Source organism: Chelmon rostratus, chromosome 18, assembly GCF_017976325.1.
Source record: "Chelmon rostratus isolate fCheRos1 chromosome 18, fCheRos1.pri, whole genome shotgun sequence".
In the NCBI taxonomy this organism is placed as follows: domain Eukaryota; kingdom Metazoa; phylum Chordata; class Actinopteri; order Chaetodontiformes; family Chaetodontidae; genus Chelmon; species Chelmon rostratus.
The window spans coordinates 11,254,997-11,277,473 of record NC_055675.1 but is presented as its reverse complement, the minus strand read 5'-3'; the positions used below and the strand labels follow the sequence as shown (position 1 = coordinate 11,277,473).

The 22,477-nt window shown below is 44.3% G+C and overlaps 1 protein-coding gene across 1 annotated transcript in view; it reads left to right on the top strand.

The window, feature by feature from the left end:
* The window catches only part of nbas (NBAS subunit of NRZ tethering complex), a 146,375-nt gene that overhangs the window by 46,611 nt on the left and 77,287 nt on the right, over positions 1-22,477 (top strand). Inside the window, exons 25-38 of the mRNA XM_041958947.1 lie at positions 308-481; positions 762-895; positions 3,300-3,362; positions 5,018-5,140; positions 5,247-5,349; positions 5,590-5,667; positions 5,809-5,963; positions 9,619-9,731; positions 12,125-12,238; positions 15,242-15,355; positions 17,778-17,935; positions 19,435-19,518; positions 21,531-21,707; positions 22,226-22,339. Coding sequence (XP_041814881.1) covers positions 308-481; positions 762-895; positions 3,300-3,362; positions 5,018-5,140; positions 5,247-5,349; positions 5,590-5,667; positions 5,809-5,963; positions 9,619-9,731; positions 12,125-12,238; positions 15,242-15,355; positions 17,778-17,935; positions 19,435-19,518; positions 21,531-21,707; positions 22,226-22,339 — 1,704 coding nt within the window. The remainder of the gene's footprint in view (positions 1-307; positions 482-761; positions 896-3,299; positions 3,363-5,017; positions 5,141-5,246; positions 5,350-5,589; positions 5,668-5,808; positions 5,964-9,618; positions 9,732-12,124; positions 12,239-15,241; positions 15,356-17,777; positions 17,936-19,434; positions 19,519-21,530; positions 21,708-22,225; positions 22,340-22,477) is intronic.

Sequence of the window (22,477 nt, the reverse complement as noted above, 5' to 3'; positions counted from 1 at the left end):
ATTCATCGCTACACTGCACGGTTAGCTGCTGATGTTTCAGAGCCATGTTCAAGGCCGGAGATTCTAAATTGCACAAACCTCAGACAGACAAAGGATCAATGAGTCAGGCAGACCAGACTAACATATTCAACGAAACAGCCCCTCTGCCCCTGCACTCTATCTGCTAGTAAGGGATGGAGAGGGATGGCATCTGGTCATTTTGCTAACCAGGGAGATGGCACCGCCCCCTCAGATCACCTACTGCAAATAGGGGTCTAAGGCAGCTGTTCGCATTCATGTCTTAAAGTAAATGTCTTTCTATCACCAGTCCAGCTCCGAGCGCTACGTGAAAGACGCCTTCCAGTGGATGGTGCCGTTCCTGCACCGGTGTGAGGGACAGAAAGAGGGTGCTGCTAAGTCTCTGCTCAGAGAGTACCTGGTCAGCCTGGCCCAGCGAGACCTCACCCTGCCCCTCATCATCTTCCAGCACTCCAAACCAGACGTGATTATCCCAACTCTCACACACACACAAACACAAGCACAAGTGGTGGGAGGCGTCACACTTGGGTAACCATAACACACACACACGCTGCATCTCTCTGGCTGTTTGTGCCATTTCAAGGCCAGTGTCGTGTCCCTGCGCTGTAAATGTTATATTTATGACCCTATAAGGGCACTGCCAAGGACAGGTCTCCTGGCTATTAGAAAACATCCACCACACACACACACAAACACTGAAAGAGAAGAAAATCTCTCTCCCTCTTTCGCCCCCTCTCCTCCAGTGCCAGCAGAAGATCATCGGGGACCCAGACCAGCTGATGGCGGTCGCTCTGGAGTGCATCTACAGCTGTGAGCAAGATGACCAGCTCAGCCTCTGTTATGACATCCTGGAGTGTTTGCCACAGAGGGGCTACGGGTGGGACTTCCAAACACAAACACACACACACACACACACACACACACACACACAAAATCACAAACGCTTCCACTTATTTAGATTATGTAAACCATCATGTAAAGAGGCTGAAGCTGTTCACCAACTCATCCACGACAAAACAGCGGTTCCTCCCCTCCCACCTCTTCACTTTCCTTCCACTCCTCTACGAGGACCTATCAATAAACGTAACTACCACCTCTGTTTCTATCTTCTTCCCTTTGCACCTTTCTTTTCCTCCTCCTCCTCCTCCTCCTCTCTCTCTCATGCTTAACTGTGACTCCAAGGAGCCATCAGTTAGCCGAGCTACACTCTATACAGCATTTCCTACCTTCCACTATTGCTGTTTCTGCCTCTCTCTCCCCCCACCTCTTTTGGAACACATTTTATTTCATGTGGCAAGAGGGCCTGTCCTTTAAGTCTCCCACGAGGGTGTGTGGGTGCGCAGTGCATTTGAAGGAGAGTAAGTGATAATAAAAGACTGAGAGGGAAAAAAAATCAGGAGTACAAAAGAGTAAATTGTTGATAAAATGGACCTGTAGAGTGTCTGAGTAATGTAAATGAATTTAAATCGCTGGATGGTGTGTGCACTTTAATTGGAAAGCTGAATTACCACAATAAGTGCTTTGTTTTTTTCTTGTTGTTGTCTGCAAAGAAGTGACCATACTTTTTTAACAACGCTATCAACAGTGGTAGCTTTTCACCTAGCTCGTTCAGCTATGCTGTGCTGTGACCGTGTGCATTTCCACTGCGCAGTCACAGCGATAACTGCACTGAAACAAGGTATTATGGGACTGCTCGAGAGCAGGGCCACTCTCAACCAAAGCAATACTGAACAAATCTAATGCAGGAAAATAAAGGTTTTAGGTCTTGTCATGCAGTTTAAAGAGTATTAGCTGGGAAATAGTTTTGTTGCTCTAGCGTAATGTTGACTCTGTGGTTTTAAGTTTTGTTCACTCGTTGCCCCAATACCGTGTAGGTGAATGGAACGTTTTTTCTGCCACTGACAGTAATGACATAAAGGCATTTAGCCATGTCAGCAGCCATGTCTCTGCAGAAACAGGGTCCCAGTTACTCTGAATAATCCGCCGATCTTGCTGTTGACAGCTCTCATCAAAACTACTTTCTACCAAAGAAATAGCCCTACAAAACACAGCAAAACTGTGGAAACCCGAAGAAACCTTACCCTGGTTAAGAGTAGGGCTGCATGGCAGACCTTGCAGTACCAGTCCTGCTCTTCTTCATGCCCTTTTATGGTGTTCAGATGCATATAAGTGCATTTTAAGTCACTGAACACATTTACAGAGCCAGCTGTGGCAGTTTCACATGCGGTTTCAGATAGATGTTTTTTAAGTCCCAGTTGAGCTGGTCACTCCACCAAAACATGCTCAGAAACCCAAATAAAGCGCTATTGTAGTTTTACAATTGGGCTTATTACCTATTCTAAACAGGGTCTTACTTTCTAAATGTTTGGGTGTATATAATACTCATACATGTTTCTAAGTTAGTACAGTGCTGCATTTGATGCTAAGCACGTCACTTTGCTAGACAGGGTTCCTTCCTGCAGTGTTTGGATTAGCAGTGCTGCAAGGCTCTACTGTATAAGCAATGCCTTCAACTCCACATTTCTCCCAGGAGTGATTTCTCTGACTTACTAAGCTCCAAAATTGCCATCCCAGCACAGAATATTACAGATTTGCGAGCAAGGAGAGAAACCATGAGTTAGTAGTTTCAGCCCAATTTTTCGATTTTTTTTTTTTTTTTTTGTGAGACAGCTTAATTAGGTCTAAATCTGCTCAGAAGAATGTAATATGCATTCACCCTTAGAGAGTGGAAAATGTGGAAATGGGCAAGGGATTAGATGGCGAGAGAGGGAGAGAAGTGGAATGAAGGAGAAAAGGATATTAAAAAGAGGAAGGAGCAGGAGGAGGAGGAGGCTGGAACCGAAGAAGCAGTGGATGCATTGGAATGGATTGATGGGTCAAGAGTTTGCGTGTGTAAAAACAGAGAGATGGTGTGTTTGTAAAAAACAGACGGACACACACACACACACACACACACACACACAGAAGGTTGTTTCATCAGGGTCAGTACTCTAGTGGGGGACAGGCCAGCCTGACCCAGAATCCTTTGCCTCAAGGCAAAGCATCGTGGGGTTTTATTTTTAGTGGGGATCAGTACAGCCTCACAGTGGTAGGCCACACACACCCACACACATATAGTACACTGTGCACTGTACTAGCATAAATACACATGCAGGCAGGCGCTTGAACATTTTGCACACACAAAAAAAACTTCGAATTAATGTTCTGCTTTTTATTTTTTACCCCAGACACCTTTTTGACGACATGAACATAAAATATACTTTGCTTTTGTCATCCTACAGGCCTGACACGGACGTCACGGCATCCCTCCACGATCAGGTGGACAGACTTGAGAAGCATCTCAGGTACATCAGCACAACTCCCGCCATCTTTCAGCTGTCATTCCGCCCTTCTGCTTCGTCTTCTCCCGTCCACCCCGTCCAGCCACGCGTGCGCATGCGAGCTTAAGGGTGGAGGATTTGCTGCTTTTTCCTTTTCTCCAACTGTTTTAGTGGAATATGTTTTGGCTCTGCACAAAACAAGGTTTCACGCCAGCTCTTCATCCAAATATCTGTGCCGTAGCATCGAAGGTGCTGAAGAGAGCTTCTCATCAGTTTGATTATTAGCACTGCGCTGCTGGGGAAATGTTGACTTTGTAGCAATGCTTATTACTTCCCTCCCCCATAATGGGCCTGATGGAAAACCCTGAAAATGAGAGGAGACATGGATGTGCAGTCAACACACTCGATATCAAAGGACTGCTGTGTGTCCCATGGTATTCAAACAGCCTCAGGCATATTCTCTGTTACAGGTTAAAATCACCTACGTGTCTCTCTCCCTGTCTCCCTCTCTGTCTCTCTTATTCTCTCACTCTCCTCCACCCCTCCCCTCAGGGTGAACTTCCGAACACAGAGAAGTGATGAGGAGGAAGGAAGGAGGATAAGGATGAAGGCAGGGGGAGGGCGGGAGCCTGAAGGGAATGCGAATGTAGATGATGAGGAGGAGGAGGAAGCAGCAACAGGAAAGCCTGTGTTACAGCTTAGCGTTGGCCTTTACAGACAAATATTCACACATATTTACACGCAGGCACACACAGCCATGCACAAACACACCCCGGGGGATCCTGGGAAGTGTGTTCATGTGTATTTTGTGCTGAAGCAATGTGACTCACACACAATACTGTACACACAAACATGACTCTTACCCAGATGAATCAGGCAGCAAATGCGACGTGTCTGCTCTCAGAGCGCCTCCAGAATAAAAGCTGTTTTCAGCTGCTGCCACTACCACTTGCTGGCACATTAATATGTGCACAGGGAACATGCAGACACGCCCACACCAAATTCACGCTTGAGCAAACACACGCGCGCGCAGACACACAGAGTATATATCGAGACTTGCTGTCTGTCTTTTGCTCACATTTCCGCATATGCAGCCACACACACGCATGCACCTGTTTACTATGGTAATTAGTTTGCAGCAAAGCGGGTACATCTGTAGCAGTACGACCCTGTTGAGACTCGGGGTGCCATGCTAATTCCACAGCAACACACACATGCATACACACACACACACTCTCTCCCTATGTTACATAAGACGGCGCCATTCACATGCTCCCAGACACACACAAACACACGTTTACAAAAAAGCGGTGTCTCGTTGGCGTACACTTCATCACGTTGCTCTTCATTGTTGCTCTACACTTTCTCCATCTGCTCTGTGGCATGCAAATGACTTTCTGCTGCCAAAATAATGAACAGTTTAGAGCGTGCACATCTTCTGTCTTTCTCCTCTGCACTCTCTCTTGGATTTCAGGTTTTATTTTACCCTTGCGTCTTCTTCTTTGCCATTTCCAACTGTAAAACTTACTGCCAATCTTCCCGTCTTCTGCTTTTACTGAATGAGCTGATTAATGTGACTTGAAACTTCATTTGTCTGTTTTTATTGCACAGTTGTCCTTGTCCTGTATCAGCGTGCCTCATTACATCAGTGTGTGTATCTCTGTGTTTATACTTAACAGTGTGGTGGAGGTTCTGGAGAAACACGGCCTGCAGAAGCCCACTTCATATGTAAAGAACAGTCAGAACAGTGAAGAAGAAGCCCACCAACTAATGGTGAAACTGTGCCGCCACACTGGCCGCAAGTATGATTGTGAAAGACACACACATGCACTTACACTTACAAACACACATGTCTGTCAAGGTCACATGAGCATGCTGAATATATATTATATGTTCGTGTGTGTCCAGAAACCCTCCGGTGAGTGAGACGGTGTGGAGAGGTCTGCTGCAGGACCTGCTTGACATGCAGCAGAATGTCTACACCTGTCTGAAACCAGAGACGTGTCACCAGGTATCACACCGCAGCAAAACAGCAAAACATGACACGTAATCATCAGATTTCTACTAAAATATATCACATCAACTTGCAATTTAAGGTGACAAAGTATCTAAGTGTACAATTTGCACCTTTAATGACACCTTGGGCCGCATTTCACACTCTGAGCTATGTGTTTCCACTTCCTGAACCACTCAGTTCTTAAGTGCAACTCATCAAACAAAGTGAAAACTTAAACGCTGTCTCCTCCTGCAGATCTTTGTTGAGTCGCTGCTGTGTTCCAGCCGCGTGGAGAATGTACGCCTGGCAGGGCAGCTCATGCACTGCTCCAAGGTATATAAGATATGACTCGAGACTCTACCTCAGAGAGCTACACTCACACTGCCCATTGCAGTCCCTAAATATTCAGCCACCCATAATGAATTCTGATGCTGCGGTATTGTCAAAGTCTAAATTTTATGTGACTGTTTCCAGGTCAGCCAGGATGTTCCTGTCAGCTTGTCTTTCCGGGGTAAAGGCTACGCTCTGAAGGTGGCCTACGACAGCAGCGTAGAATTAGTGTTGGCTGCTGCCAGAGAATACTTCAATTCATCCACAACGCTAACGGACCCCTGCATGGGCCTCGCCAGGTAAGTAGGGAAATGAGAAGTAATTCTCTGCTTAAGAGGACCATTTGGACATTTGTCAGTGTTCGTTTGCCAATTCTCACTTATTCAAGGGCCTTATTCAGATTTAAAGCCTGATTCACATGTAATTTGTTATCGCTAAGAGTGAAGATAAATGCTATCCATGCAATATTGAGGTAAAGCTATGGGTTGGATGTAATTTCTGACAATTTCAAACTTTACTAACTTTGTTTATGTGCTGTCTGAGATGCTGACCTTGCTTGTGGTTGGTTTGAGAAACACTATTTATTTCTTTGTGGGTGGATTGTGCTTTGTGCATGACTGACCAGGAAAAAAATACTGGTGGCGACTTCTTTTCCCCTTCCTATAGTACATTACATGAAGTTTATACCAAGTATTGGTATGTGTGTCTGTTGCTGGTTTCAGATCTGAGAGGGGAGCTGCTGGGTGTCTAACCTTACCGTCTGTTCCTACTGGGGAAGTGGGACAGTAATTGGGTCGTCATTCATTTATAGTAACTAATGTAGAGGCCCCCCTCCACTCTCTTGGACAACATCATCCATTGTAGCACTCCCACTGTGTGTGTGTGTGTGAGAGAGAGAGAGAGTGTGAGTGTGTGTGTTTACGGCATGTAAATTTGAGATATGAGGCAGAAAGTAGCGTGAACATGTGCCTGTCGCTCTGAAATTAATAGTCCATACAGACTTTCTGCCTGTGTCCTTAAGATTAAAATAACTGCTCCACAGACACACATTTTATCCTGTGTACGAAATACCAAAGACGTGCACAAACGCGCACCCACATGCACATGCTCGGACAAATGCACAAATTGTGCCCGCCTGTGTCCTGAACGGACGCGGTCAGTGGCGCCAGGCACAAGTTTACACAAGGACAAAAAGATTCCTCTTAAAATAACATGGGAATCCCCTTCAACTACTGAAGTGATCCAACAAACATCACTCAGGATAGACAGCGGAGATGCTCACTTACACACAGTAGTGACAAACAAAGAGGTATGAACACAGGTCCCTAAAGATACGAAAAAAAAAGTTCATATATCTGAAAAAAAATAGCTCCGCTAATCGATTTATTTTACATGGACAATGGGTCAAATCACTGAAATTTATATAAAAGGTGTGCATAGTGACGAACCCACAGGGAATTATTGCCCTACACTGAGGCTCTGCTTAGCTCTGGGGAGCATTTTAGCATCTTTGAGCGTATTATTGTGGTTTTACGGCCTATAACTTTAGTGCTTCGTTTCACTCTCACAGCTTTCTAACTCTGACCTAATTTTCACCAGCATCAGTTTTAGATTAAATAAAGCTTTAAAAACTCACTCTACGCCACCTGCAAAGCACCAAAGGGAGCGATAATTTCCTCAGGAGCTGGTGGAGACCAAAACAGAGCTAAAAGGAAGGTGACTATTTGACTTGATCCAACCACAAACTTTATGTAGTGATATTAGTTCAGTGTTTTGTTTACAGCTACTCAGGCTGACCCCAAGTGTCCAAAAAAATAATAATAATAATGCAGGTTTAAGGCTTTGAAAATGGTTAAATTGCTGTAATATAATTGAGCTCTTTTCAGTAATATAAATTGGCCTTATGTGTGACAATGATGTGTGATGTCTCCCAAAAGATGTAAATTATACTGCCGACTGTATGCAGAGTTAGATCTATGTTCTTGATTTTTCTTATGGTACTTTTGCTTTCAGTTGGTCTGAGGGGGGCTGGCTTACATGCATGCTATTATCAGAGCTGGCCAAGGTCAATATGATGTTCATATTTATATATTTCAGTGAATACAGTCAAACTTATGTTTTCAAATTTGAAGAATCTTGTTGTTACATTTCCAACTCACCTTTCTGCATCTTTCATCTTTGTTGCTAAACTTCAGGGTCAGAGTCAACAGTGTCCTTTCAACTCCGATATAGATAGATGTAAGAAGTTGTAAAAGTGATGCAGGAAAAAATGTGAAGAAGTGAGAAGTAAACCCAGAATGAATGACTTGTTTTGTTGCTGGTTGTCTATCTCGTATTTGAGAGAGCTCTTCTTGCAAGACCTTGTATGACTAAGACAGGGCTGGAGTGGAAATGACACAGAGCGAGAGGAAAAAAACAAATCAGAGGATGACTGCGTCAGTATGCTGCTGCAGCACAGCTTGGGTTGGTCAAAAGAAGGGCAAGGTTTCTATCATGGTGTTCCATTGATAACTGCTTCACAACTGTTAACTTGTGTTCTCCCGTGTGTCTGTTTAACAGGAAGTAGTTATCTGCAAATTACAGAGTACGTGCTGAGAAGCACATCGTGACTGAAATTGAATTTTTTTCCACCGCTTTTCTAAGGCGGTCTCCTCGCACAAGCATGACACGCGTGCGCCGGCAGACACTTCACAGCACAAGCACATAATCAACATGCCCCCTCTCTGTCTCTCATTCGCCCATCCACAGCCCTTGCCTCTGCTCTCATTTGCCAGGACAAACCTCTTGTTCCTGGCAAGAACACCAGCCGTGCTCAAAGAGTGGGAAGCTGAGCGTTTTGCAGAGTGTGTGTACGCTAGTCTGTTAGCAATCTCGAGTCAGCCTGGTTTAAAGATGTAGGTTTTGGATTGCTTTCCTTATGCCGATAAGGATTCTGCGATGTCTCTTCTTCTCTGTTAGTTGCCTTTGTTCACACACACACACTGAGAGGGTTACAAAAAAAAAAACTGTTGGTCAGTGTGTATATCTTTGCTGAGTACACATCCCAAGGAAGAGTTTCCTTCTTTCCACACAGCTCCTCTCGACACTGCTTTATTTATTTGTACATGTAATTCTGTGATAAGAAGCCAAGAGATGAGAGAGTGTACTCACATCTGAAACATACTCACAAACTCACACATTCAGTGTGCTGTTACATATGCAAAGTGATGTGCCGCATAATCCGACTAAAGGTAATGAGTGTGGATTGTGTTGCCAGAGAAAACTCCCCTGTCGTACATCGTCGCATCAGTCTAGACTTTGTGAGTAAATCCGTGTTTCTGATCACAATGTTTAAACTTCACAAACTTCAGATTTAATAACCAATTTTTGCAACAACTGAAAATGTGTGCTTAAATAAGTAAAACTCATTTAGTCCTTCCCACTCAGTTTGCCATGCAATCAAATCAGTTGCTCCTGCTTCACAACTACTTTCTGCAGATTAAATGTAGGATGGAGTCTCCGCTGGTTACCTGGCAACTGCTCAGAGCCCAATAGTTTTGCACATAACCCCCCCGTAAAACAACAAATTGCCATTTTTGCTTCATGGTTTTTGTGCATATTAAGCAAAAAAGAGTTTGTTCATTAGTGAGCTTTAGAGGTGCTGGCAGGATTTTATCTCTGGACGGAGCCAGGCCCGCTGCTTCCCCGTGTTTTCAGCATTTGTGCTAAGCTAAGCTAGCCGGCTGCTAATAGTGAATGAGCATATTTCCCAGAATGCTGAATCTCTGCTTCAAACTTGCCTCTCTCTCCTGCATTATGTTACGATGCTCAGGTCGTAAGGCAATCAGTGAATGTGTTGCTAATATTCTGACTTCCTCTTTTGGATCCCACATGGTCGTCTGCTCGGGTACTTCTGGGACAGAATCACATAGCTCATCAGCTGTCCCTGTTTTAACGAGTTGTTGTCTTCGTCAGGGCGTGTCTCCAGCTGATCACTGACTGTCCCCCGGCCATCCAAGATGAGCTGGACCTCATCAGCGCCCTCAGCCAACTGGAAGACTTCGGCGTCAGCACCCTGCCGCTGCAAGGTACAACAGAATGTGTATTATCTGTGTGTCTGGGGAGAAAATGTTCTCAGTTGACGGAGAAGGAGGAAGAGGAGGAAGCAGCTCTTTGTCCATAAGAAGAGACGCATTGCTTGTGCATTCATTCATGTGTTCTTCTTTGAAACTCAGACATGTAAAGGATGCAAGGACGCCACCCCCAACTCTCTCACCCATGTACCGTGCAACCTGTCTCCCTCCCTGCTGTCAGTTCCTCCATCCCTCCATATGTCACTTCTTCTTGCCACTATATCTAAATATATGGTTATTTATGGATCAACTGTTGAGCAAACAACATCTGCCTGATGGCCTAATTAGGAGTGAAGTGTTTGGTCTCTGCGTGTGTGCTCTCTCTCTCGCTCACACACACACACACACTTTTTTTATATTTCTGCTCCATCTGTAAACCTGACCAATCAGTATTCACCTCCACACTCTTTCTCTCTTTCTCTTTCCTGGCTCCACATCGGTACCCTACTGCAGCAGTTTCCAGGCATGGCTCTCTGTTAAAGGAAACTGTGCAGCCAGAATGAACCAACTTGGCCCCTTGTCGCCTCACCTCTGAACTGAGGTGTTGTTTGCCTCCGAGGCCTCTGCTTTCTTCCCCCTTTGCCCTCATCAAACTGAGCTGCCAGCATAAAACCACTGTGACAGAGGGAGCCATAAACTGCCATCTCTCTCTCGCTTTCGCTCTCCCCCTTTCTCTCTTTGCTTCACTCATCCCCCCGTTTTTCTTTTTTTTTTTTTGGTTCCCACTTTGCCCCCTTGCTCTCATTCCTCTTTCTCCTCACTCCCTGCTGTCTGCTCGCATTATTTTTTCACAGCCCACTTATTCTTACCTGGGAGACAAAGTGAGAACAGGAAAGAGTATAAGTAGAAGGAGGGACTAAAGACAAAACCTGTGACAGTGCAAAGGAACATGGGAAGAGAGACTTGAAGAAAAGATGGCATAGTAAAAGGAAAACTCTCCAATTACCACTGTGTGTGTTGTGTTCCTTTGTATCAGCGGTTATTGTGTAAAGCCTGGTTTGAGTGCTCAGGGCCAGACTGGCTCCATGGCTCTGTACTGCCTGCGGTGCCTTCATGCTATTTTTTTGTACTGACTCAAGGACACATGCACACATACCGTCCACACACAAAAATACACATTCATTTCCTTTTTCACCAAAGTAAAAGCCCTGGCTCTGTAAATTCCCACACTCTGAGATAAACACGCGCAAGTATGAAGTGAAAGGATTTGAGCATCTTAGGCTGTCTCCTGCAGCCCTCCTACAGTGCCTCAGGCGACACCACCCTCCCCGGAATTCCCTCTAGGCCTCGCCCAAAGTTATGCCGAGCCATAAAGATACTCAGCAGGGTATGAAGAAAGCACAGGAGCCTGTGGAGGCACTAAACCTGCTGTTTCTCAAGTTTTCAGTGCAAGTTCAGAAAAATATGGAAATGGCTTTTTGTGAGTTTCTGTATCTTGAACTCAAGTTTAAAACCTCCAAGGTGTTATCCAAATTATAAGCATGTAGAGCATGCCACAAAATGTGCATTGAATCTCCAAGAATTTTGTTCTGAACCATTCACATGTGTTAAATAAATAAATGCATGGGATCATATTGAACTGTGAGGTACCCAGACACCAGAGAGTTCCCAGACTCAAACAACAAAATCATGCATGGCACTTTCATACAACCCTGAGTCCAAAAAAGGTTTTACTGTATAATTAAAGGCCCAGTTTGGAGGATTTAGTAGCATCTAGCTGTGAGCTTACAGATATCACTGAATCCACCTTGCCTCACCCTGCCCTGCGTTGGATGTTAAAAACCTGAAACACGTGAAATGCTCTCTCTAGAGCCAGTGTTTGGTTTGGTGGTGCAAGAGCTTATTCTAACATTACGAAAGCACAACAATTCTTACTCTCAGGTGATTATACATGAATGAAAACATACATATAAATATTATATTCCATGTCTTCCAGTCGATCCCCCTAAATCCAACACACTGGACTTTTGTCAATTTCTCCTCTATAGTAATCAAATTCTCACTTCTTCTCTCACATTCAAAAATGTGCTAGCTTGTATTTACTTTTTCAACCTTGATTAAAATGTCAATTATTCAACTGTGAGGTATTAGGTTACAGTAGTTACAGTTACATTATGCCTAGAAAACATGTTGATCGTCATCCTCCAGTACATTGTTAGAGCCGGGCTTTACTATAACTGGAGTACGACATTTCCTTGTCTTGCAGACATCGTGACTGCAGCTGCATCATCATCATGTGCACCAGATCATTTGTATCATCAGCTGCAACTTCTCCAGATTGAATACAGTAATTAGCAGAACATGTCTGACACCCCTCCCCCCCTCTGCCTTCCTCCTCTCCCTCCCAGTTCGCCTGCGATCAGACCGTCTGTCTCTCATCCAGGAATGCATCGCCCCCTGCCCCACGGCCTACAAGCAGTCCACTACTCTGCTGAATCTGGCCTCACTTCTCAGAGTGGCAGGTACCTCCAGGCACACACACACACACACGTTGTCTGACATCACGGACCTCATCCCCTCATCTTCTCTCTCTTCTCTTTTGAAGTTTTCTCATGAGTATGGCTGGAAACATTCAATGAGTAAGACTCTTCCCTGGTGGCAGTTTCATGACAAAGCCCATGAGATTTAGTGAGGAATAGCCGCCCACGCGAGGCGCAGAGACGCGTGCTGTGCGTGGGCACTTTCAGCGAGAACGTCGACAGCTCTCACACGAGAGGGAAGTTCATCTTCAGCCGTGATTCAGCTCGCGAGCAAAAATCCACACTCAAGCGCACACACACCCTGAAAGAGCGAGCAAAAACGCACACGCACTCTTCTTTGTAAAGAGCCCATTCATAAATACCAGCTTAAAAAAGTTCAGTGTACTCGGTTGTTGACTGTTTGCTGCTGATTTCATTTGGTGGTCATTTTTGGAAAACTGTAAAAATGTTCTTTCGCGCTTGTACGTCCAATCGAAGCGCTCCCTGTTCGGCCTCTTTGAAGCTCTGCGTGTTGCCTGGCTGCTTTAAAAACAGATGAAAGTGTTGCTCCTCAAACCGGCAAGAGACATTCAACTTTGTATTCACTTCAGTTTGTTGAACAGAAGGTTTTCTAATTATAATCTATTCACATCCTTTTTCATGTGTTCTTGGATTTGATATGTGGACCTCATGTCTGTAACTTCCAGAAACTACGAAGGGGAAGGTGAAATGGAACATTTGTTGGGTTAATTCTCAGTGTGCTGAGAGATGACTCGTACTTAAAAGGGACTCAGCTCTTTAAATACCATCCTACACGCTCACAAGCCTTTGCAGGGAAGCCACTGGTGAGCCCTGTCTTGTTTTGGTAAACAGATTTCAGTTCTGTAAGCTGAGTGTTTCTCTCTTTCCGTCCCCTCGTGTTCACTTTCTTTAAGAGTTACCATTAGCACAAGCTCCCAACCAGAAACATCAGTCGCCTTGCGCTAATTCCAAATGGGATTCTCTTATATTTCATTAATTTTTTTTTTCAGACGAGTTGTTTATGTTCTTTCGAGCTTTCATATCTTCCACTTGGGATTATGCAACTGCGGAGCGGTATCACTGCAAGCACACGCTGCAGCTGACTGATGAGTAATGCAATCGAGTCAACACACGAAAAGTGAGTGATGTTTTGCAGCATTTTGACTGAAATCGAATTCATTAAGTTAAAAAAAAAAAGTGCATTTTCTTAGTTTTGTTTATTGGGAGCGCTCCAACCACTCCCAGCCACCATCGCATTAAACTGACAGCATGTGGGAAAGTTTAAGATGTCATCCTGTTACTTCTTGTCCCCCAAAGTGACACGAACTTTGCCGCCTTCCTTTCTCTGCATCTCCGTGTTTATCCATCTTCCCTTCAAGACGATGAGCTCGACTCCTCTGTCTGCCTGTGTGTCTCTCCGTGTCTGTTGCGTTCCCCTCTCTCCCGTCCTTCATCTGCTCGACTCGTAGCTCGTTCTGTCTTCCCCCTCTGAGGCCTGTCGCCAGCCAAAGGAAACCTGCTAACCGGTCTTGTGGCGTTTCTGTGTCTCTTCTGCACACATTCAGTCGGCAGACAGCTCTCACTGTGTGGCTTCAGAAACAGAGAGAGGCAGAGGGAGATGAGAGGAGGAATAAACAAATTTTTAAATAAATAAATGCGGGGGGGAGGCTTTTGAAGGGCGCATAGCTCTAGGGCTCCGTGGTGAATATTTAATGCAGGTATCACCAGCACGCCGGTTAAAACCCCCGAGGGTTTGGTTGCTGCCTCGGTCTACAGAAATGTTCCATAAATCAATCAGTCTTACGGGGGAGAGATGGGGGGGGGGCGAAAAAAGTAGTTTTTGTCTGAATGAATCAATTATTATATTCCAAATGAGAATTACATTGTGCTGACTTGGAAAGGATCCTAGTGATCGAGTGAAGAGCCTCAAGAGTTCGTGCTGTAATCAAAGCTTATTAACTTGAGTATTTTCTATTTGTTGTTTTTATGACATTCCCACCTTTCATTTCACCCTTTAATTGTCCCATCAGATACAGATTTAGGTTGTCTTATTTGGATTGGCTTGAAATCAATGCCGGAGAATGTCTTCATAAAGGCGTGGGGTGAATGAAGTGGTGCTGACGCACACACGCACACACACATGTGCAAACCTCCTCTATATTGAGGTCTTGGCAGCTTTTGAAGACAACCTTTCGCCAGTCACCCAGAAAATATTTGACCAACACCTCCTTCCCCTTCGTAGTAAACACAGCATTTCTATCCTTCACTCTCTCCGCATGCACTCACATACACACACACACACACGCTGACCAATCCAGCACCATCACATCTCTTCATCGCAGCTTCACTCTTTGATCTTCAGTGTCCAGGTTTGTTCAGTAGTCCTGTTTCTGCCTCTGCCTCTTTTGATCGTCCTGTCCTCTCCTTTTTGTTTGCAGAGATCAAAGGTTGTCCTGAGCCACCGCATGAATGCTAACACCACAACCAATCCCACCAACACTAAGATATCAAACCGAGATTTATTCCTGTTTAGCCAGACAGATGGATGGGTTTTTGTTTTTTTTTGATGATTCCTACTCCCTCTTTGAGACGAACAGACACAGCAATAACCTCATTTATGGTGGACACCCATTAACGTGTAGTCTCGGGCTCGGACTGCGGTGCAGCTAATACATTTAGACGTCCTGACATTCCAACCTTGAGCCAGTGTGAGCGCAGTCAGATGGAGATTTAATACGAGGTTTATTAAGACAGATGTTGTACGTGCTGTGCAGGATTATGAGATCTGCTGTTTAGCGTGTTAGCTTTGACATGTCGACGTTTCTCAAGATTAAAAAGTACATTTTAAATAGACCGAAGACTTTCATGTTTTGCATCTCTGCAGTGTTGGTGTCTGCTTAAATGATTCTGTATGTGCGTGCGTGCGTGCGTGTGTGTGTGTGTGTGTGTGTGTGTGTGTGTGTGTGTGTGTGTGTGTGTGTCAAGGAGATGACAAGGCCACACGAAAAGGCCAAGTGCTGACCCTGCTGGCAGAGCAAGCTCTCCAGTGTCTGGACTTCAAGGCCTCGTACATCCACTGTCAGGACCTAATGGCTGCAGGTACGTAGTTGACTGTGAACTGTGCACTGAAGCCTGCAGAAAAGCTAATGTGGAGCTCACTTCTGCCTGCCTGCCTCTCCCTTCATTTGGTCCAATTGTAAGGTTGCACGAGGGCAACACTTCCCTAAAACTTTAATCGTCCGCCAAATTCTTTTGAATCTCAGCAGAAAGTCACTTTCATAAAACGAACAATGACCTACAGCAGTTCACAGTGAACGCAGCATCATGACCTGATCGTAGAAGGGACTGTGATGATTGATAGCGAGGAGTTCCCAGACTCACATTCTGTCCGAGGCCGGCACAATCAGATGTAGGTTACACTGGCATGAAATACTCATGATACAATATGGCATTTTTAAACATATTTTGCTTGTACGTCTTAAGTACCCACTTAATACCAAACCACCAAACCTGAAAATCAGACTGATATGTACTGATCACTGTTAGATATGATGTAACTCAGCCTGATATTTCCATTTAAGCCGGTTTACCAGCTAGCTGCCATTGCTGCTGTTATTAAAGTGGAGTCCATGTGCAAAAATGATTGGCTGAAGACTGTTGGTTATGATAAAAAAATTTACTCACCAAAGGTAGTGATGACATGTTGAGAAGTGGTGATTCAGCTAGCCGGAGCTTTAGCATTGACTCACACCTGTCAGCTAGACTGGCTTTAAACAAACTCCGGTGGTAGTGTGAAGGTGTTGATTTCAGGGTGAGAGAGATCGACTGCTGGGTGAGCAAGATTGGCTTTAACAAGAGAGCGGTGCGCTGTCAATAAGCAGAAACGGTCAATGCTTTCAAGGCAGGCAGGAATTTTCAGCTCTACCTTCCGTCTTGCCCACATTGTTTTCAAGCTTTCTCTAGTATCAATAGGAAATACCTTTGTCTGCTGCTGAACAGCCTCCGTACCATGACGTACATGTGAGGGACTATTGTGATTGGTCCAGACTGAACACATGATAATAGTCTAATAATGCTGTCCTTTACTTTTTTAGAAGTTAGTCTTTCTTGTGTCTTTTAATGTTGACTTTGATCATTCTTATAAATGTCGAGAAGACGTTCTCTCCCAGTCATTTTTGATTGGCCAGTTGAACAGGTGAGCGGGCCCAGGCCCGTTAGGCCCACCCCCGTTATCTAAATCACTCATTTGGAAGTAAAACTGAAAGTACATGCGCCCAAATGTCAGTTATGACAGTTGATGATACTGCAAAAGTAAACGTATGCAGTGTCTCCAAGATGGAGTACTGCCTGTAACTTTAACTTGCAACCAGCAGAGCATCAACAAAATGACAAGTTTAGTCAAAAAGTGTCAGACTGAGTAGAATTGATGTGTCTGGATTCTTTTAACTTTAATGAAGGTGAAAATCACAAGTCACAAGTTCATCACAAGTTATTTGCAGATTGTTACGGTGTCATAGGTTCTATATATGTTCTATATAATTATCACTTGTGCTTCTCGTTGGTGTTATGGGATCACACTTGAAAAGCACTCGCTTTGTTCTTCTTACATTCTTCTCGGCCAGAATCGAGGATGAGCGACTCTGTGTCTGTTCGTGCACGACAATAATAAGGAGGAGGACATCACAATGATATTACAATCTAGGCTGCCCGCTCCTCAGAGTTTCCCTGAAGGGATTTAAAGTGGTCACTCTGATAATTCTATATTTTCTCTGACCCTGTTTCGCATCAGAACAATCAAAGTGAATAGAATTTCTCCCCGCAGTACTGAGGAACGGGAGACGGCGCGGATGAGAAAAAGGTGTCGGGGAGAAAGAGGAGGTGTAATCAGATAAGCACCGGTGTTCTCCGTCTGCGAACGCGCTGGGAATAATTGAATCTGTTTGTAAGAATGAAGTTAGGATGGCGCGTTGGTTTTTGACTGTGATGAAGCTGGAACAAATGTAGCACAGTCATTACAGTGATATTTTCTTCAAGGGGAAACATAGTTTAGACTTAAATATGTATTAATATCCCAAGGGCTTGGAAGGTCACGCCTTATTGTATCATCAATATCTCAGCATTGTATCATCTGCATTTTTTGCTCTTCATATTCTCAGATTTCATGCAGGATGTGTGTGTGCTGGGCCCCTTGTGTTTTTATTGTTGATGGGTCTCAGTCTTCTATCTGATAGGATTCAGGACAGATTAGCATAGAGAGAAGGACACTGATAGAAATGAAAGCTATTCTGCTCAGCTATATTGTGTGATATGTTGCGTGAAGAGAGTAAATTTGTGTTTATATTTGACCTTATATATCGTGCGTAATGCTTTTATCGATTCTTTTATCGCAGGAGCTGTTATCTCCTTCGCTCTTTTTTAACTTTAATTTAAAACCCCATTGCCCTTTTTTTCTCCTCTCCTCTCATTACCCCACTTTACCTCACTTTCTCGCCCTGTGCGCCGCCATCTGCTCTTCCTCCAGGTTATGGTCCAGCGTGGGATGTGTGCAGTCTGCTCGGCCAGTGTGAGGGTTATGGAGATCTGGAGGCCCGGCAGGAGCTTCTAGCCTTCTCTCTCACCCACTGTCCTCCTGACAACATCCACGGCCTCCTGGCCGCCTCCAGTGACCTGCAGACCCAGGTCACTCTTTATTTTCGTTCTTGTTTGACCAAAATGGCTTTTTATGAACCAGTATGGATCCTTGAAGTGCTGCAAATGTATTTTCCTTTTTACAACTAGAGCTCATACCAGCATTTTGTACCAATACTCAATATCTTGAGATTTTTAAAAGATATGCAAAATAACATGATTAAACAAACAGCCATAACACGTAATTTGAGATACCCAGTCAACAGTGAAATCTTAATTACTAACACTAACTCCTAAAGTTGTAATAAGTAAAATTGTGTGAATACTAAACTCTAAATCTATCCCGGCATAACAAAAAATCCAAATTCAATGTAGTTAATACTTCATATCCTGTCCTTTCTGAACATTGTTAAATTTCAGATAAGTTTAATTAGGATTACTTTTTCTATTATAACTGAGACTGTTTACCTTTGGTTCACATTTGTGTGCTTTAAACAGAATGTATGACGAAGCATCTCAGCACTGACAGGCTGTGGTTTAGAGAAGAAGGGAGCATGGTTTCATAAAGGAAAGAATCTGATAAAACACGCAGACCAGTAGACGAATCAGAGGAACTTTTTTTCATAAGGAACTAGACAATGACTTCTCATACTGGCAAAGAAAGACTTCGACACACCAACAGCAGCTTCTTATATGAAAAAAGACGACTATCAGGCCTAATATCTTTATGTTTGTTTCAAGATTTTCTCTTCCTAGAAGGAATATTTTACCTCCTTGGGCCTCTTAAAGGATTCAAATGAAACAACCTGAGAAGGGATCATCACTTTTTGGTTCTCACAGTGGATTCATTCTAGGGGTCACGAGCCAAAAACAAAGCTGGGGCTGTGCATAGGCCAGCAAACGCCGTGAAGTTACCTTTTTTTGTGTATTTATTGCAATTGGGGATTACTTAATGCACAAGATGATGAATAATACTGTCAGACTGAGGCTGAGATCCTCACTGCAGACTGTGTTTTACTGGTGTCCAAGTATGTGTTACGAGATTGTTTCAGTGTGTTGGTGAACCGATAGAATCGTTATTGAATGGGCAGCATCAAGACGTGAATTAAAAGTTTGTCATTATTATGTTTTTACCAAGCACTGATGTGATGAGACAGGAGTCCTCTTGACTGGCTCGACCTTCTCTCAGACGCGAGACCTGCTTTTAGTGTTAAAATGCTTTGAAAAAACAGGTAGGCGTCCTAAAGTCAGGGCTGGCACACCTCTTCCTCCTAACTCCTCCAGTCAGGAGCTACTTTTAGCCTGAGGATGTTTTGTGAACACGGCCCCTGTGCTCCAGAAAAATGAAGGGTGAGCTCTGAGGCTGTTCGTGCAGGTTCTCTTTCTTCCCTTAACTACCACTCTGTGAAATTTGTAACAGGTGAAGAGGTGGCCAACACAAAACTGACTAAAAAAAGAAATCAATCTTTTAAGGAACACAGTGAAAACTACCTCCTTTTAACCACTGTGCTTGCAGCCTTTCAGTTAAACCACATTCTTCTGTCCTCCAGGTGTTGTACCAGGCAGTTAACTATCAGATGGAGCCCGTTAGCACTGAGAGTGGACGAGAGGCCGACGAGACAGACTCTGTAAAGGTTTGTGTGTGTCAGTGTCCAAAGTAAACCTGTGTGTTTCTGTACGTCAAAGCCGTACCTGCTGCTGATCATCCGATGTCTCTTCTCCCACTCCGGCGTGGGTGTGTCTCTGTCCCTTTCCTCGGCTTGTGTGTTTTCCTACTGCTCCATATTTGATGAGGTGTAAATCTAGTGTTAAGGTTGCTCAGCTCCCTTGGTTTATTTATGCCTCCCCTTCTCCTCCCCTTCAGCACCGCCAGCTTTATGATGCCTTGAGTGGGTGTTAATGTTTCATGACTTGCTTGTGTGTGGATGGGTGCTCATTTGAAGCTGTCTCTTGTCATTTTATTGTTGTATTGATGTCCCCGCTCCTCACCCGTGTATATTTAAGCCCTAGATGAGAGTGTTTGTGTGTGTGTGTGCAAGGTGCATTTATTTATCTACGTGTTTGTGTGTGTTTTTGGCTTTTTTTTTTTAACAAACACCTTGTGTGTGTTTGTGTGTGTGTGTGTGTGTGTGTGTGTGTGTGTGTGCGCGCCTGGTTTCCATTCATTCCCTGACCCTCAATCCCCTGCCAAATGAAGTATTGATGAAAGGCACTAAACGATTTGGCCCCAGCCCACTGGCCCACTAAATTTGGTTTTGATTTTTTTTTCAATTGTGTAGTATCCACCATGCCGTGGAAACTGATGGTGTGCTTTCAAAATTACTCCAACAATGCGATTCGCAGTGCGTTGCCCAATTCAATTGTTAATTTTTGTCAATTTTAAAGATGATGAAAACTTTTTATATGTGAAAGTTGCATCTTTGTTGGTCCTTTAGCTATCATTATTTGTCAGAATGGCTCAACATTTTGGGAAATAAGCTAATTTGCTTTCTGGTGGAGAAGTTTGACATCACTCTCATGTCTGCTACAGACAGGTGACAGTTAGCTCTGTCTGTAGGTAACAAAAAGGTAGCTCACTAACTAACACATTATATTTCCCTTTTTTTAATCTCCACAAAAACCTAAGAAAAAAATGACTAAACACCTGTTCATGGGGGGGTTGCTGTATGTGCCACACTGTTTCATGCCATTGCCAAGCAACCAGCAGAGATTCCAGGAAGTTACTGCTCAAAGCACACAAGCCCCACTAGAACAGTAAGTTGACATGTTTGCACTGTAGTTTTAGTGAGCTTTAGAGGTGCTGGTAGGCAGATTTTGTTACCTTTGAACAGAGCCAGTTGTTTCCCTCTGCTTCTGTTCTTTATGCTAAGCTAACCTTCTGCTGGCCGTAGCCATATATTTGACTGACAGATATATGTGTGGTATCGATCTCATCTAACTGTATGCCTGAGGACAAAATCAGCATACACTTCAGCACACACTTCCCAAAGTATCCAACTGTTGCTTTAAACCCCACCCCCCCAAAAAAAAACAAAAAAACGCAAGCATTTGTGTTTTTAAATTAATCACTAATACAAATATTTCATTAAGTTAAAAAAACCCCATCTTCCTGTAATGATGCGCTCCAGACCAACTGAGTACTACACAACCTACAGTTGTGTAACTGTGTCACGAAGTTCTGTACAAGTTGTGAGTGTGTATGAGTCATGCAGGGCTTTGAGGGCTCTGTGCTGCCTGGAAAGTGCATATTGTAATTCCCTTACGCAGTCCACAAACAAACCGACAAACACAAAGGTTCCTGCATTTATTGAAGTGCTCCTCTCAAGTACCTAATAAAAAAAAAAACAGAACACAACCATCTCTAATACCACATTGATACTCAAGAGTCCTTCGCTCGAAATTTGTCCTTTTGCTTAATATAACAATACAGATGTAGCGATCAGAGAACTCCTCTGATGCTGCTTTTTCATTTCCAAAGGAAAAAACAAAAAGGAAATATTCAGAGGATCCTGCAGTACTACTGCAGGTTGTAAATGACTATTACTGTGGATGTGACTGCAGACACACCAGAGTGACACATTAGGTTAATGTGGCTGTCATGTCCTTTTTGTCCCCCATGCCACCTCCGTCACCTGCTTGGCCCCAGGCCTGTGTCCCCTCTGTGGGCTCCCCTGTGGGGACAGCAGGGCACCTGCTGCACAGGACTACAGCCAAGACCATGGAGGTGCTGACCACTACGGGAGTGACCACCAAGGCCGTGCTGGCTGCGGTCAGCGACCATCGCTGGTGGAAGGATTCACTCAACTACCTCCGTCCGCTGCAAGTAAGAGCACTCTGTGATCTGTGGTGAAGCTGATCAGTTTTCTGTGTCAGAGGCTGTAAAGGGCCCAATAACTAGCTAAGTAACGAGCTTGTGGGTGGTTTTTATGTGTCTGCAGATGTATTTTCTTTATGCTTGTTTTTAACTCTCATCGGTCCCTGAGCTGCACGACGTGTGTGTGTTTGTCTGTGCGTGCGTGAAAAGAGTCCCTCTCGTATCTCACACACTGGCTCACAAGACTATATAGTCTTTGTCCAAAAACAGCCAATCAAGAGCTCATCTCTTGCATAATTAATTGGCCTGCCTGTTGAATATTTCAATATCTGGCGCTTTGCCGGCGGCTGGACTGGCTCGGTGGTCGCCAGGGCGGGAATTGATGGTGTCTCTGGTCCCGGCAGCGTTTTGGGGTGGTGGCTTGTGGTCCGAGTTTCTGAGGAGAGGATGTGAGCTGTTGGATAGAGAGGGATGACAGTGCTGTGGGCATGTTGTGAAAGTTTAATGATGTTTTGATGGCTCCTCAGGGTCACGACGCAGGAGCCGCTAGTCAGGAAGGGGCGTGTGAGAACTCCAACCTGGAGCGCCAAGGCTGTAGCCCCTTTTATCAGGAAGTCACTGATGATCCCTACGTCGACCCGGTGAGTGGCTTAAGACCAGTGGGCCCCGTGGCTCATTATTTTTTTCTTCCTTTTCACATTCCTGTTATCCTTATTCCTCCCTCTTTTGTTTACCTCAGGCCACATTCTCAAATTACAGCAAAAATGCCTGAGTAGGTT